Raw genomic sequence first — 16,976 nt, forward strand, 5'->3', positions numbered from 1 at the left:
TGAGATTCTCTTTCATGAAGAACGCTCTCTCTCTCGCTTAAGCCTTGCAGCAAGGGGAGTATTTGGGTACCCCTGAGCCAGGCTCTAGAACTCCAAATTGTTGATGCATGCCTGGAGTCACAGGACTAAATTGTAAAGATGCTCTGATCTCTGATTAATAGACACAAGGGTTTTCTGTGAGGGCACCATGAATTGGGAAGAATAGAGAGAAAAAGCCAGTAACACCATTGCTTGTTGCCTTGCAGGCAGTTTGAGAGGACCCCTCCTATCATGGGGATTATAATTGATCACTTTGTGGACCGTCCCTATCCCAGCTCTTCACCCATGCATCCCTGCAATTACAGGTGAGGAAATACTGAGTTGAAGTCATGGGCCATGGTAAAGGCATCCATTATGCCCAAATACAGAGCCTTTTCCACTCTTTGTTGACAGCATGGGAAGGGACACTGGGAGAATTAGTGTCAGTCAATTGGCATAGTTAAACATGTGATGAAGAGTGACAGTTTTCTCCTCACATTGAGATGGCTGAGTGCAGCAAGCCCCAGTATTTTCCCAAAGCACTTGGACACAGAAGCATTTGGACACAAAGGATGTTTAATCTTGGCTGCCTTCAGGAATTTTAAAGTGTAATGGTTAATCCTGATGCAGAACTACATGTCTAGATGGATGCATCCCTGGATATTTCCACTGGGGGAAGATCAGTTTAATTTCTCTTTGGAGATGAGAGGTTTGCCTTCTCTAAAATGAATGTGAGGGCATTCAAGTTTGGACCAGTGGTGTTGTTTGACAATGGTTGTGTAAACACCAAAGCCAGCAGCACTTGCTGGTATAACAAAAGCATTAGATAGAAACACCTGTTATTTTACATGGGGTAAAAGACAAACACCTGAGGAAAACTGATGTTTTCCTACTTTGTTTTCCTCAGATCTGGCAAGCAGATGAGAGCCCTTCATAATTCTCCTTTCAACTACACCCAAATACTCTCAACCTCCCTGCAGTGTTCGTCCCAGTGTGTTTTACTATTTGTTTGTTTTAAGGAATATTTCTGGTTAGAAAACTTGTTTTTTCTTGCTGCTTTAGAGCTGGTGAGGACAATGGTGCAGTATACCCCTCAGTAGAAGATTCCCAAGAAGTGTGTACCACATCTTTTTCCACTTCTCCTCCATCTCAGGTAAGAGAAACCAGGCTCTTTTTACTTCTAGATAGAACAATTGCTGTAAGAATAGTTTGCATATTCCTACATCAGCTGTTGTGCAAACAGAAATCCTCCTTCTGCTAATTAAAATTTAATGTGTGGGTTATTTATGTCATTACACTCTTGAGTAAAATCTATTAAATTAGATACTAATTTCAACAAAATTCCAAGGGCCTAGAAAGACTGAATTACTGAGGATTAAAAGAGCCTATTTCTGTAGCTGAGTTGAGCTGTGCTTGAAGAGGACAGCAGTGTGCTTACACATTTACACATTTGCATACCAATACTGCAAGAGGAGGAATTCAAGACATTGATGCCAGTCAGCTTAAGTAGGAGTAAGAGACTGACATAGAGAAAGAGACACTGAAATACCAGGAAAATGCTGGAGAAAGACAGGAAAAAGACAAAAGCTGTATTTATTGGACCATTGAAATTTGTTGGGGCAGCAGGAGTAAGTATTGGCAAAAAAATTACCCATGCAAATTGCGTTTAAGTTTCAATTTTAAAATAAATAGCTAATGGTTTCCTTTTGAGTATAAAACCCCAGAAACTCCCAAGTTCTTTTACTGTCTTACATATGTGATTCCACAGTTCTGTATTTTGAAGATGGCCAGAGTTGCAGTTGTCTATTGCTTTAAATATTCAGGATTGCCCTGCCTTGTTGTCCAGCCAAGCAGATGGCTCTACTGACCTTTAAAGACAATCTAAAGACTCTAAATCTCTTTCACTGTCAATGTGAAACATAGAATGAAATATAATTGGAATGCTGTTCCAAACAGAAAGAATTTGCTATGGGTCTTTCTGCTGCTTCAGAGGAATTAATATGCCTGGTTTAGCAGAATGTATTCTCCTATATGAACAAGCTAGAAATGAGCTTCTCTTAGGAAGCATTTCTGTGCCAAAGTGATTTCAGGTGACCAGGCATCAGGCAATGTTGAACTAATTCGTCAGTACTCACGGTAAGTCTGATGGAATAGAGCTTTTCTTACTCTGCAATACACAGTTCAGGAAATTAGTTTGTGGCTGAGTTGTGTCCTGCGTTTTCCTAAAGTGGGGTAAATACAAAAGATTTCATAAGGAAATTTCCACTGGCTTGCTTGTGCCAGTGTTACTTAACAGTAGTAGTGTATGTAACTACATTGAAGTTGACATTTCCGCAGGGATCATGAAGCTTTACTGTCACTGAGGGGGGAAAAGCTTTATGAAACTACTTGAATCTTGAGGATTCACATAAAGTATGAGCCTACATTCTTGCTTTTTCTGTGGCTCATAGTTGCCATATGCTGTGCCCTTATTTGTAAAGCAACTGCCGGTCTTTGTTACACAGTTAGAATTGTAAGGCTGCCTTGGCTGAGTGGACTTTAAATTAAAAGGGAAAGAAGTAGGTTTTTTTTTCTCCAGCTTTCTACATGTCCTGTGCAGGTTAATGACTAGGAAAATACTAGGAACTGTGTGATTTTGTAGGCAAATTGTATGAATCTCTGCCTGCCTTCTCAGTAAAAGTGAGGCCTAACCTGTGTGATACAAGGAAATAGTTGTCACCTTCTTTGTGAGCTTGTATGTCTGCATGTGTGTATTGTGAAGCAGCCCAAAATTCAGGAGGGTCTGGCCAAGGTAATACCCAGAAATGAAGCTGAAGCTTTCCTCAAACTGAAAACCATTGCTAGGAAAATGACTGTACGAGGTGTGGGACTGAACCAGGTTTGGATTCCCCTTTGTGCATTAGCATCCTCTGTGAGACTGTACTCTGGAGTTTTGCTCCTGTTGATGGAGTTCCCGCTTCACATCAGTGTGTTTGAATTGCACTGTAGTCTGGGTCGCCTTTATTCTAAGGGTGCAGCACAGACCTGCCAAAATAGGATACCTCAGAAAGCTGGAGGATAGAAAGTATGGATGGATGGAGAATGCTGAAATACAAGTCATTTGTAAATTAAAAAAAAAAAAAAAGAAGTACTTGACTTTTTCTGGCATCTGCTCAACTTTCTTGCTAATTCACTGGTACCAATTATAATTAACTGTGGAACAGAGTCTCTGGCAGTTACTTTCTGTCAGGGTTTACTGGAGTCTAAAATATTACCTGTGTTCAGTGGTTCACTCAGATTGAAAAACAGTCAATTCTTTACAAAATGAATGTGCTTCTGGCAATACTGAGATTTCTGCTCTCTGTGTAGGTGTGGCTGCTGCAGCCAAAACCTCTTCACTAGCATTCAGTTCATCCAACTCTTCATAATTCCTCTCTGAAGTCCTTCTCTCTCTCTTTCTCTCTCCCCCCTCATTCTCTCTTTTCCTTGTTTCCTCTGTTTGTCTGTGTCTATGCACAGTGTGTTTTTACTGTCACAAAGGCACATTTTCAGACCCCTCCTCCTGTGGTGACGGACACCTTGAAGGTCCCAGTGATGGGGCTGGCCTTTTCACATCAAGTGAGTTGTGAATAGAATATGCTGTACATGGTCAGAATACAAGTTCTGGCAGGACAAAACAAATACAGAAAAAGACAAATTTGACAATGTGGAGTGTTTGTTGTTCATGGGGAAGACTGGTGAACCCACAATGAGCCAGACACTTTACTGAGACTGGCTTCTTAAATGCATTTGCAGATGAAGGTCTCCTAAAGACAGGACAAGCACCTCTAAAAACACAACAGCTGTCAAGGATTGTTAGTGAAAAACACTAGTAAGGCACAATTCTGAGTGTTTTCTGTTAACAGCCAGTGTCCCTAAAACCTGTATAGTCATTAGAGCTCCACTCAGCTGAACTAGCCTCATGTGAATCAAAGTGCTGTTCCTCATTTTGATCCCTGTAAAGAACATCAGTTTTGGAGCTGCTGGAGCTCACACTGAGCTCTGGAAGAAATACTCCTCTTGAGGTCAGGCAAGTCTAAACAGGAAAGTTGTATCTAACCTGACTGGGTAGATTTCTGCCTGGGATGTATAAGGAATTTCTCCTGGGTTTCACTGCTTCCAACATTTAATTCCTGAAGCAATCGCACAAGGGTTAGCTTCCCAGTTCTCTTTACCTGGCACATTTATGGGACCATATATTCTTTCACTGAAGCTATTTGAACAGTTCTGGAAGATGAGCTGTTTTAATTTGCAATGGAAGTAGGTCCAAACAGTTGATAATGAAGTTGTTTTGGGATAAAAAAAATTAAATATTAACTCTTTAGTAAGTTCACGATGGCATTCATGTAACCCACTACATCAGTATTTGAAGTAGGCCTGTAGAGCAGAGCTTCCCTGAGACTGGATGTCAGCCATACCTTGCACAGCCTCCTCCTACATGTGTAGGAAGCCAATCTTGTTTTCCTGTCAAGGCTCAGACTTAGTCCCCTGGACTACTGTCAATTAGTCCTCATAGCAATAAGAATTTTTAAGAACAATAACCTACATTATTGATTCCAGTGAAAATCTAGCATCCTTCTGCCAGCCTGAAATGCTGTGCCTCTGACTTTTCCTGTTCCTTCTTCAGTGACTGGTGGTTATTCAGGCTGTGGGGCGTTCCCCTTCCCTTTCCTCTCTCCTCTCCCTTTGCCCTTGTTTTTTCTCTTCTTCCTTAGCTTTCCAGCTCTCGTCTTTCCTATCAGCCTGCTGCCCTGGGAGTTGGATCAGCTGACATGGGGTATCCTGTACTCTTTGCTGGTGGCTTGAATGCTGCACACCCTCACCAGGTACTTGTAGAGAGTAGAACCAGCATAACTGGTATTGCAGCCATTTGTGTCACTTGTACACCTGAGAGAGACATTGAAACTAGTGCATGCATTACTGTCCTGTCTGTCAGGAATGGAAAGAATGTAAAGTAAACACAGAGAAAGCACAACTTCCACAGGAGTTGGGAATTGGCTCCTCAGCATCCCTGACTTTACTGGGGTACGGGGTCATGTGGAAAAACTGCACCAAGAGAGCAGACACCAGACCTGTTTGCCTGCACCAGCTTGCCACTGATTCCGTTGCTTGTCTTACAGAGCTGCTGCCCCTATAGCTGTCCAGGCACAGTTCTGTAGGCTACACTGGCAGTTCATATTGACATAGTTATATTGGTTTATCAGAAAAATATAGCCAAGTTGACTGAAGTCTTTTTCTGCTTCTGATATTGGTGTTGCACCAGTTTTACTGACACAAATGTTAATAAAAAAATCATTTCAGTTGGAATGGTCTTACAGTGAGCATCTAATCCAACATCCAGTTCAGGGCTGGCCAAGTTAAAGCCTGGTATTAAGGCAATTGTCCAAATGCCTCTTAAAAACTGGCAGCCTGGGGCATTGAGCACCTCTCTAGGAAGAGAACACTGTTCCAGTTTTTGACCACTCTCTCTCCAAAGAAATGTTTTCCAATGTCCAGCCTCCCCTGGTGCAGCTTCAAACCACTCCCATGCATCCTATCACTGGATCCCAGGGAGAAGAGAGCAGCACCTCCCTCTCCACTTCCCCTTTTCTTGAAGCTGTAGGACCCATGGGGTTGTAGCAAGGGGATGTAAGGTTTTTTTCCCTCCATTCCTCCCCATGAAGCAGAGGACTTAGAGCCAGAGAATTCTGCAGTGTAAAACAGGCCTGAATTGGACAGTAGAGTAGAAAGGGATAAAAAGTGAGTTTGTATTGTGCTAATACACTCCTACATGACATCTCTCTGAGGCTTATAGGGGCTAGAGCCCAGTCATATGCCAAAACCCCCCCAACTTATGCCCAGTATGATGGAAATCTACTTTGTATTGCACTGTGGTTTTGGTTTGGTTTTGAGATTTCTTAACTTGACTGTTCCTTTCTATCTCAGCTAATTGGTCCAGGCAAAGAAGGGGGAGTTCCCCCAGTTCCTAGCCAGCCAGCACATGGCACTCAAGCTGACCAAGAGAGGATGTGCACCCCACTGGAGGGAGTCCATTACTCAGCAGCTACTCCTTCTAGCAGGTGGGTTGGTTTTAGATGATCCACCACTTCTGGTAACCCACTTATAAGCCTATTAAGATAAAACTTTTTGTTTCCCCTTTTTATTTATTGTTTGTAGCATAACTATTGTCTTTTCATTCCTCAAATCAACTCGCAGATTTCTCTGATTGGGGCTTTTTCAGCCTTACTCCAAACAATGATCTTGCCCATCTATTTAAACCTCCCAATCTATGTAATATTCTTCTTCTATGTAATATATCTTCTTCTATGTCAACTTTATTATTGATTTTATAATTTTTTCAATCTTTCTGCTAGTTTTGCTGATTGTAAGACAAGATGCAGTAAGTTCAAAAAAGAGTCTTAAATTCTCTAAAGACTTAATGTGCATTGTTACCAAAGCCAGTTGTAGTTACCATAAATCTGTCCACCATTTTAGTAAGAAACTTTAGGCACAAAGTTATTTAAAAGGAAACAATGCAACCTCAAACTGTCCTAAATCAACTCCCTCACAGCTAATTAAATCCTTCTGTTTTTTTGATCACCATATTTATTTCTTGAGAAATCTCTCTTGGGGTCACATAGTTGTGAGTCACAGAGGTTTTGCTCTGGGGAAACCAAAACTCACTTTCCTGGGTATACTTGAATGGTACTCCTCTTCAATCCTTTCTAGGTAATCCTCTTTCCATGGGACAAAACTATTTTTTTGTTTTAAAGTTCTGAATACCTGTGGTAGGAAAAAAACCAAAACAATAGGTCATGGAAGTACCTAATAGCCATGGAGTGAATTAATCATACTGGGAGTAGCTTTTGTCATGTACCAGATCTGCTGCACTTGTGAACTGAGTGACAGATATAATGGAGATTTCTTACCTCCTGAGAGATCTGTGAGTACTGTGTTACTGAAAAATAGTAGAAATGAACAGGAATTGCTGTGAACACACACAAATTAAAAGCCCATTTTCCAGAAGAAAAGCCTATTTCAGCAACTTTATATTAAACTAAATAGTTTTTGTCCAGCTTTAAACAAAAACCTGATTCCACAAGTGTCCACTTTCCATTTGTGCTCCTGACTGAGGAGGAAGGTATGGTATGAGGACAGATTTCTGTTGTCTTTCTTCCAATACTAGGAGTAAACCAAGAAAAATGAAGGAGTCTCATAAAAAACCTTATTTATCTACCCTGTGTCAGAAGGCACTAATTATGTATTTTCCTCCCCCCAGTGAGGACACAGAAACAGTATCCAACAGCAGCGAAGGAAAGTGTGGCTCCCCACATGACCTTTTGGAGACCATCTTTATCCGGAAGGTGGGAGCTTTTGTCAACAAACCCATTAACCAGGTAACAGGCAGTAGATCTTCTCAGAGAGCACCATAATACCTTTCTTTTCCCATCTGTTCATACATAGAGGAGCAAAAAGCATCCCAATGCCAGGGCAACCTCAGAGACTGAGTGCATATTTCTGCCTGCTGCATTTCCCTATGTTTTGCCAAGGTGTATTTTGTTTTTCATAAAATCCTTTTGGGATGTGACAGCCATTGACCTCGCTCCACTTTGCCAGCACCCTATTTGAGAATAGAAGACTTGGTACTCCACTTGGATCTCACAATGATCTGCAACTACCACAGATCCGTAAACTAGGAAAGCTGGTAGCAAGCCTCCCTTCCTTGAAGGAACATGCAGTAGACCAGTTCATCACTAGAAGCAAGAATTTAAGTTCAGCTAGGGCAGCTTAGAGATTTGCTTGGCTCCTAGGGCTGTAGTTGTAGGCCTTTTGGATGAAGGAATGAGAATTGTTTCAATTTGTAGCAGTTCATTAATCCTTGCCTATATTATACAAGATATGTATAGAAGAAATCCCATCTCAAGGTATGTGTCTGCATTAGGTCAACAGAGTATCATCTTTTGAGTTCATGCCTTTTAAATGAGGTTGTCAGCCTCCTGCCTAACTGCCAACATGATTTTAGGCTGTTTTTAGCTGGCCTGACAAAGACATTCAATATCCTTTTCGTGCCTGGTAAGCAGAGCATCTTAGTGAAATTCTGTCTGCTAAATCTCCTCAGGTGACCATGGCCAACTTAGACATTCCTTTTGCCATGTTTGCTCCCAAGAATGTTGAGCTGGAAGATAACGACCCCATGGTAAGACTCTTCCAGAGGTATATGTGCCTTCTCAGCATCCCTTATGCAAACATCCATGCTATTCTCTGCCTTGAATACACTTTGGTTTTGGAGAAAATAACTAGTTATTCAGATTTGTTTGGTTTCAAGAAGTCTCCTGTGTTGAATCTTGGGCTCTGTAGACATGCAAATAACAGCATGTGTTTGCTGCCCCTGCTGTAGTTAATGTTAATTGTCCAACCTCCTAACTGCCCCCACACTGCCAAAGCACACACAGACATGACTATAAGATCAGTACTCACCGTCTTTGATTTCTTGGGCAGGTCAATCCTCCTGAATCCCCAGAAACGGAATCTCCTCTACACGGCAGCTTACACTCAGAGGGCTCCAGTGGCAGCAGCACAGGGAACACCCATGATGACTTTGTTATGGTTGACTTTGTAAGTGCCCCCATCAGAGCTCTTACACCTGCACCTTAGGTGGGCTTCACATGCTGGTGTGATGGTAAATGATGTCAGAGTATTTTCAGTGGAAGTGGTAAACACACATCATTCACAGTACCACACTCTAGGGCGTGACAGTCCCAGAACTGCCAAGACACTGGTACCAGGCATCAACAGCTACAAATTAAATACCATTTCAGTTCTCTACTGACATCTGGGCTTGGCATCCTCTCTCTTAGCACCTAGAGGAGCTAGATTCCAAAGATATGTTCTCTTCCAACTGCTCAAGTGCTACTGTGGTATCAAGTGATATTGGCTGTTCTTCAGTAATTTAATATGCATTATTGCAGCAACAGTTATAATGCCAAGATGTTTACTGATAGCAGGTAACAACTTTACCTGAGATTGTAACAAAAGGGAAGCCAGTGTCTCTGGGAATTAACAGCAGTGTCTCTGATTGTAGAAACCAGCATTTTCAAAAGATGACATTCTTCCAATGGACCTGGGGACATTTTACCGTGAATTTCAGAACCCCCCTCAACTCAGCAGCCTCTCCATTGACATTGGAGCACAGTCCATGGCAGAGGATTTGGTATGGAATCCTGAAATTTCTGTTTGTGGAAATCATACGTACTTTATAATGCTCTCCCTATTCCTAGTTTGAAAAAAGTATCTTCATAGAATTGTAGAATAGTTTGGGTTGGAAGGTACCAAGGTCATCTAGTCCAACCCCTCTGCAATGAGCAGGGATATGTTCAACTAAATCAGGTTGCTCAGCCCCATCTAACCTGGCCAGGTTTATTTCCATGGATGGGGCATCCACCACTTCTCTGGGCAGTCTGTTATAATTTTTCACCAGCTTCATAAAAAAATTCTCTCTTATCTAGTGTGAATCTACTCTCTTTCTTTCAATTTAAAATCATTGTCCTTTGTCCTATCACAACAGCCCCTGCTAAAAAGTCTGTTCCCATTATTCTTAAAGGTCTCCTTTTAGTACTGAAAAGCCAAAATAAGGTCTCCTCAGAGCATTCTCATCTTCAGGCTGAATCACTCCCAAGTCTCTCAGCCTTATCTTAAAAGGAGAGGTGCTCCAGCCCTCTGATCATTTTTGTGGCCCTCCTCTGGACCCACTCTAACAGGCCCCATGTCTTTCCTACACTTTTCAGAAGAGAGAGGTTTTTTTCCTATACTTTTCAGAAGGGAGTCCATCACTAATATTTTCCAAATAAATGCAGATTTGTTTCTGGTACACCTGAGCCTCTGAAACCGGTGTGTTTGTCTTGAAGCTGAAGGCTGCTGCAGCATGATTGCTCTGGGTCACTGAAACCCCCCAAATTAGTCCTGCCTCTGGGGTGTCTCACTTGGTGGCAAACCAGGCCTGACTTTGCAGCCTGAGCAGAGTTGGAGTTCTGGTGTGGCTGCTGAGTCACATCTGGGTGAGCACTTCCTTAGGCTCTCTGGCATTGTGCCATACTGTGGAGAAAAATGAAAACCAGAGAGCAGCAAGTGACTTGATGAAGGCAATGCTTTGAGTGGGTTATTGTGCTGCAGCTGGTGGGGATTGCACAAGGTGAGGCCCCAGTGCACCTCCAGTTCCTGCAGAGCAAACAGGCTCTGGGCAGAGTGCCCTGCTCGGGGTCACTTCCTGGATGCTGCCAGAGGGCTCCTGCTTTTGTGCACGTAGAAAGGTGAGCCCAGAGCATTGGTGAGGGATTGCATGGCTGAGAAACAGATTTTTTTCCTAGTGTGTTTAAAATTTCCTTCTGTCTGCTGTGAATGAGCCCTGATCTGCATTTTTCCTTACCTTCCAGGACTCGTTACCAGAGAAGCTGGCAGTCCATGAGAAAAATGTCAAAGAATTTGATGCTTTTGTGGAAACCTTGCAGTGAAGCTGTTTCCCAGTTCTGCTGCAGCAGTTCTTCCTCCTCAAGGCATCCTGGAGATGACATCAACAAATATCTCTATCACCCCTGCTCTGCCTTTTGTTCACATTGACTAGTTCCCTCCATCAAGTGAGCTTTCTTTTCTCTCTTCGATGACAGATACAGCTCATCTGCTGATTCTCCTCAGCTTTTCCATCACATAGTTCTGGACTGCTTTTCCTGCTCACAGTCAGTTTTAAGACTTCAGTATGGACACAGGAAGTCAAACCCCAGTGTATGGAAACTTACTTTCTCTTCAGTCTGTGTTCTATGGAGGGGCGTTGTGGAAAGTTGCCATATGCTTCCTCCAAGGGTCCTATGCTGTAAGTTTCCTAGGTAGAGCTTCTTGCTAACAGACTTTTTCCTGCAGTCTCTGATCCTCTTAGAGCATAGAAAGCTTTGGCTTATTTCCAGGGTCTGTGAGTTCAGCAAATTCAACTGTTGGAAGTCCAGGACATCCATTCCACAGAACTGGGCATTTCATCCTGACTTCAGAGTGCGTGCTGGGAGCACAGGGAGAGACGTCAGCTTTGGGACCTGCATAATCCAAGTTACCTTTGTTTTCCTGCTTCTAAGGAATTGGGTCTCTACACTGTGCAAGCCCTCTGTTAGGTGGCTGATAAGCAGGAGTGAAACTACAGGCATGCTTTCCACATTTCCTTCCCGAGTGCACTGACACTCGGCCATGCTGAGTGTAACAGTGTTGACTGTTGGTAAGCCTGCACGTAGCAGCTGTGATGATGCTGAATTCATAGTCTCTGCTTTTGAAACATAACTGTAAATACTAGGAATCCTATTTCTTTAGGGTTATGTAACTAGGAGTCTTAGTCCAAGATTCTTTTCCTCTAATCCTTGCAAACCTTCCTGCTTTATGGTTAATAGATGATCTTAAGAATTAAAAAATATTTATTGCTTTTAAAGAAACCTATATTTAAAAGATGTTCTGTTTTCATGTTATAGTGTGGGTCATTCTGTCCTGATCACTGCAGAGAGCAAGTGTGCCATGGAACCCTAGCCAGTGAGGCTAGTCTCTCTTTGCAAGAAAATATCAAAGATACTTATTTTCTAAGACAGACTTGATTAATATTATACTCTGTTTGTGGGACTGTGTGTCCATTACATCCAGCCAGGGCTCACTGATAGAATGAAATGCACACATCAGTGGAATGGAGTGGCAGGGACTCGGTAAAAAGCTGTTTTCTGATAGGCATGGATGAATTTGTGGTGTTCTTTGCCATTCAGAAGGCAGCTTCTTTAAAGAAGCACACTTTTCTGGGAAGCTTATGGTACTTTTTAATCTGCTGGCTTTTGAGTAGCTGAAATTTTATTTTTGTAATAATCCAGCCACTGACAGTGTGACTGGCTGGAATTGCTCTATGGGTGATTTGGCTGTTGCATGTCTTCTGCCTCATGTAAGGATGGGAGGAGAAACAGTGACACTAAACAGAAACTTGGATAAGGTGGGGTTTCTTGTAGTTCTCTCTCTTCCTGCCCCATCTAACTAGACTGTGCAACTGCAAGACCCCTTACTGTCCAAAACCACTTCTTTTCTCCCTAGTTTCTTTTAAGTGGAGTTGTGTTGCTTGAGTACTAAGAAACCATCTTCATTTCCTCAGAGTGGCTGAGTAACCAGCCTTCTAGTTGGTGCAATGTGGCAGCTTCAGCTTAACTGCAATCTTCATTGGAAGAGATTGCCTGCAGCTGATGAGGGAACCCCAGCTCCACTCTGGAACACTATTTCTGTGCCACTGCTGGAGCAAGGAGCCAAATTCAGAACAGCTTACTATAAGGCCAGAGCAAAGCAATGCTTTGAAGTTTATGAGAATTTTTGTTGAGAGATGTGTTTGGTGGGAGGCCTTGTAAGTTCTAAAACTCCAGGTAAGAGCTTCATTGAAGGAAAATTACCCACCAGAACCTTTTTATTTTACTCAACCGATTCAACTTCTTAGCAACCTCACATGGAAATTGCTTTGTCCATGCAAAGAAAGATGCAGAAACATTTAAGAAACGTTCCAAGATGAAACAGTTTGTAACAGGACTTCAGTTACACAGGCTGTAACAAATACTTGATACCCATCCAAAAGCCACCTTGTTTCACAGGTGGAAAGGGTCACAGAAGGGTGCAGGAACAAGGAATTAATGGATCAACTGCCTCTCACCTGTGCTCAGGAAGCTGGTCTGCCACTTTGTAGGAAGTAGTTCATAGACAGGTGGTTGTCAACTTTAGTATCTGAAGTGATACAATCTGGGCTGCAGAGCAGCAGAGATGAGGCAAAGGGCTGGTTCACACCATATGAATAGAGAATAGTTGAGGTTAAAGTTCAGCCAGCACTCCTGCTGTGCTCTTCTGCTGACAAGCTGTGGAGCTGGCAGGGAGCACTGCCATTCTTGTTAACCCCACCCAGGAGGTCAGGGCTTGTACTTGTGCTCCTTTATTGTTGGAGTTCCTAACATGGCTACAGCTCTCACATCTCATAAGGCAAAATGGCACCGTGGCACATTTTCTTCTCTTCAAAAGGCGGAAAATTGCCTATATAAGCTGCTAGCGTTGAGCTGGATGGCCACAGCAATAAGAGTCTCCAGGACTGAGTTATCTGCCTCTTCTCTGCACAGTCCTCAGTTTTAACACATAGTTGCTGCATCTAGGCTCTGAGTTCCCTGACCACTGCACAAATGCTCTGCTTCAGTAAAGACCTAGCTGCTGCTGTGGCCTGCCACAGACTGTGTTATGAAGGCTATTTATTTTAGCAGCTCTCTGCTCTGCTGAATATTAAGGACAGTATCTATGTAGCTGCTGATTTACAGATACTTTGGGTGGAGGGGAAGGTTCCTCAAGTGTATTGTTTTGGAAAGTCTCCAGTGTACTTCAAGTATTCAAAGAATTTCCAATAAAACTTTTGTGTAAGCAACACTTTGCATTTTTCTGTGTACCAACAGGTCTGGGACAGTCCTAGGCTCATGCTTGTTTTCCTCCAGCAAAAAGGAGGGTCAGGGGCCTCTCAGTGAATGCAGGACAGAGCAAGCTGTTGTCTCTGTCAGAGTGCAGGATGGACTGGTGCATTATAGTTGGAGAGGTCAGTGGGATCTTGCTGAGATCAACCTACTGGAAGGACAGTGAGGGACAGACAGAACACATGCCTGGAGGTGGGAGGAACAGTCATACAGTGTTTGACCCTGCTGACCTCACCATGACTTGAGAAACAAATATTAACTTATCTCCAAAGGAAAGGGGTGGGAAAAGGCAGAAAAATTTACCCAGAAAATTTGCATTGTACATGCTTGCTCCATACTTAAAGAAGCATAGGAGTGTTTTGAGTTGACAGGAGAGATAGCAGAGACTAATAAAATATGGAAAAAATAACCAAACTTAACAGCTGCATTCTAGTATTGGTAAAAGTTAACCTTGTATAACACACAGTGCTAGGTATGGTGCCAACACCTTCCCTTTAAAGGAAAGACAAGATTATAAAAATCCATGTATTAATAACTGCTGCTGATTTAAGCTTCAGTGTAAAGGGTGTCTGGTTATTATAAAAAAAGACACAGTGGATAAAATGACATGAATGGGGGGGGGGGAAGAAAAATTACTCTGTGTATTAGAAGCTTCTATGAAGGGAATATTCCAGCTTGGGATATAAGGGTAACTAATAAAAGCAATCTTTTCTTAATCACATCTTCAGAAGGTAACACAGTAAACTGAGCATACCACTGGAATCTCACAGGTACTAATCTGTCTACATTATATGCATCTATATATGTGTATTTATGAGTGTCTAATGAACTTAAAAAGACACAGTGCAGTGTCAAAACTCACAGAAACCATCCTGTAGGATCTGGGGCCTACTACAGGGGTTTCAGTTTCCACTATTTACACCATGTCACCAGGAAGACAAGGGGTTGGAAAAACCATCAGGAAATAACTGACAAAGAAAACAATCACATAAGTATGATTAACCACTAAGGTCATGAACAATTAAATACCATCGCTTTGTGAGCCTACTTTATGTATTTATAAAAAATGTTCTCAGAACAGTGTCCATCAAGTCAGGGGGCAGCTACTCAAGAGAAAGTGTCCAGTTGCAGTGGTGCTCACAGTGTGTTCATGCCCATGGCTGCACATAACATAGTCCTGCCAGTGCCAGCTCCCTGTCAGGGACAGATGCACCTGCTCTCCAGCTCCTCTGAGCTGATGTTGCTACAGCACAATGCCAGGCAGGTCACTGTGACAAAGCCCAGAGCCAGGAGCACCTGCTACACTGGGGAGGTTTGAGATCTCTCTGTGTAGTTGGCATGTTAACCACACTGACCCCATTACAGGGGCCATGTCGACATACAGAAGGGGAGCTGGCAACACTGAGAAGGCCTTAACTAGTACAGTAAAAACAGACAAGCAGCACACATTTTAGACATGCAAGTGTCGACATCAGCATCAACACATCACCCTGACATACCATCGCTGACATCCCAGCAGTCAGGCTACTGCCTGATGCTGACGGCTTTAGCCCCAGCCCTCTCCATTCTACTCCTAATTCTTGCATCCTAGCCAAAAAGCTTACTGATGTAACAGGCAAACTGCAGTCCTAAGGAAAAAGTGGTGAACTCAATATGGATCAAGAGGAGTGCGGTGGTCCTAACCAGACTACTGCTCATCAAGTTAGCAATCCACATCCATCGAAATGAGAAGGTGCAGGCTTCTGCTGAGTGTATCACTTGGCCCCAGGATAAACTTAGCCAGCAATTCCTAAAGTGGCTCCTGCTTGGCACCCTTGGAAATCCTAGGCAGACTGCTCATCATGACAGGAAGATGGTAATGTGGAAGAACATGCCTCTTCAGAAGAGCTGAATCTATACTACTTCATTTTTGTTTTAAATCTGTTTACAGCCCAAGGCTCCTGCAACCTAATATTTCTTCAGAGTTACTCACATAGGGGGCATTTCATACTTTCTTTCCTTCCTTGCAGCATGGTTGTGGTTGGCAGCATAGACAGCCTTACGTGTTTCTTGTAGATGTGTCACTGCTGCTGCCACTTGACGAACATGTCTGGATCTGAGATTACATTTTCATTTTTATTGAAATACAAAAAGTGCAAACTGTGAAATACAAGATTGGTGCAGATTAAAAGAAAATAAACAGTGTGAACTGTGAAAACCCAGGCGTGCACCTGATGAACATCAACAAAGAAGGCAGGGAACACCAGCAACAAAAGCAAAGCAGAAATTTTTGCACAGGAGCCCCTGTGCATAAAAAAGGAAACTGGGACCAAACTGGCCCTCAGCTCTCTCATGTTAGCACACAAGGCATCTGGATGGCCCCAGACCCCCTGCACCACCCAGAAGCTCTGGTGTCAGTTCACAGCTTGGGCCAGGGAGTGATCAGAGGCCATTAAGACAGCAGGAGGTTTAGCAGAGGGGAATGTTCTAGGTGCTAAAAAGCAGGAGGTTGACGCAGAACAAGTACCCCCGCAGGAAGAAATGGCTAATAGCTAACCTGAAACGTAATCCAGGAAAGAGACCCTTGGGCAGCTCTATAGCAGGAGAAAGCCGACACAGACCAGCACCTTAATTGTATACCACCCTGACCTATAAAAGGCAGAGAAGCCCTGCCCAGCCAGCACCCTGCCCATGTGAGGAGGGAATTTAACCTCCTGGCCTTGGCAGGAGCAGGCTCTGGTCACCACCCACCCGACACAGGCTGCAGGCAGGCCCGGGCCAGTTCTTCGCTCAGATCACCAGAGGAATATTTCAATACAAGGCATTCAGGAGAAAGACTGCAAAAGCCACCCTGGTTACTGTGCCTGCTCCAGGGCCCTCAGCAGCTCCAGCACAAGAAGCAGCAGAGGAAAGGGGATATTTACAGTGGGTCCCTTCCAGGATTTGAAAGCACTTTCCCATCATGAGCAGTAGTAGTTCCCTGAACACTCTCTGCAAGCACTGAACTGGAACAGGTTTTTATCCCTGCCAGCAGGGGATGAACCAGCCTCTATTTTGCTAAAAAAGGAAACGTCATTTCAAGAATTCACTAAAAAAAAAACAAAAAAAAAAAACCAAAAAAAACCAACCTAAATCCCAAAAAACACCCTAAAATAAACCGCCACAGTCCAGCCATAACTCAGACACTTGCAGTATTCCCCACTTTCTCCCTGGACAGGAGCTACTCCAGCACTGCTCCTCTGGCTACTGGGCAGGGAACAGTCCTTGCTGCTCTGCAAGGCCAGAACATGCCACTTCCCCAGAGAGTGCACGGGGCCAGGCCTCACGCATGCAGGCACTTGGATTCCCGGCTGCAGAGCTTGGGTGTTTGTCCCAGAAATTAAGAGGGCTTGCCTTTCCTCTACAGAGATGAAGATGAAGCCAGTGTCAGCTGCAGATACAGTCAGAGCACCAAGTCTCCTTCTCCCACTACCAAAGCCCCCACAGGCC

General features: G+C 43.3%; 1 protein-coding gene across 9 annotated transcripts in view; it reads left to right on the top strand.

Annotated features, from left to right (window-relative positions):
- ATG13 (autophagy related 13) overlaps nucleotides 1-13,465 on the top strand; it is a 24,068-nt gene extending 10,603 nt beyond the window's left edge. For 3 of the 9 annotated variants that reach the window (XM_031055683.1, XM_031055684.1, XM_031055688.1), the window contains 9 exons: nucleotides 246-344; nucleotides 1,081-1,171; nucleotides 4,752-4,862; nucleotides 5,962-6,095; nucleotides 7,295-7,412; nucleotides 8,135-8,212; nucleotides 8,515-8,631; nucleotides 9,098-9,226; nucleotides 10,446-13,465. In XM_031055683.1, the coding sequence (XP_030911543.1) occupies nucleotides 246-344; nucleotides 1,081-1,171; nucleotides 4,752-4,862; nucleotides 5,962-6,095; nucleotides 7,295-7,412; nucleotides 8,135-8,212; nucleotides 8,515-8,631; nucleotides 9,098-9,226; nucleotides 10,446-10,523 (955 nt within the window). In that variant the 3' untranslated portion in view covers nucleotides 10,524-13,465. Of the gene's footprint in view, nucleotides 1-245; nucleotides 345-1,080; nucleotides 1,172-3,516; nucleotides 3,616-4,751; nucleotides 4,863-5,961; nucleotides 6,096-7,294; nucleotides 7,413-8,134; nucleotides 8,213-8,514; nucleotides 8,632-9,097; nucleotides 9,227-10,445 lie in introns of all 9 variants that reach the window. The other 6 variants (XM_005419437.3, XM_031055685.1, XM_031055686.1 and 3 more) reach the window with 6 other exon arrangements.
- The last annotated feature ends 3,511 nt before the right edge of the window (nucleotides 13,466-16,976 follow it).

The sequence above is a fragment of the Geospiza fortis genome, unplaced genomic scaffold (genome assembly GCF_000277835.1).
Source record: "Geospiza fortis unplaced genomic scaffold, GeoFor_1.0 scaffold66, whole genome shotgun sequence".
In the NCBI taxonomy this organism is placed as follows: domain Eukaryota; kingdom Metazoa; phylum Chordata; class Aves; order Passeriformes; family Thraupidae; genus Geospiza; species Geospiza fortis.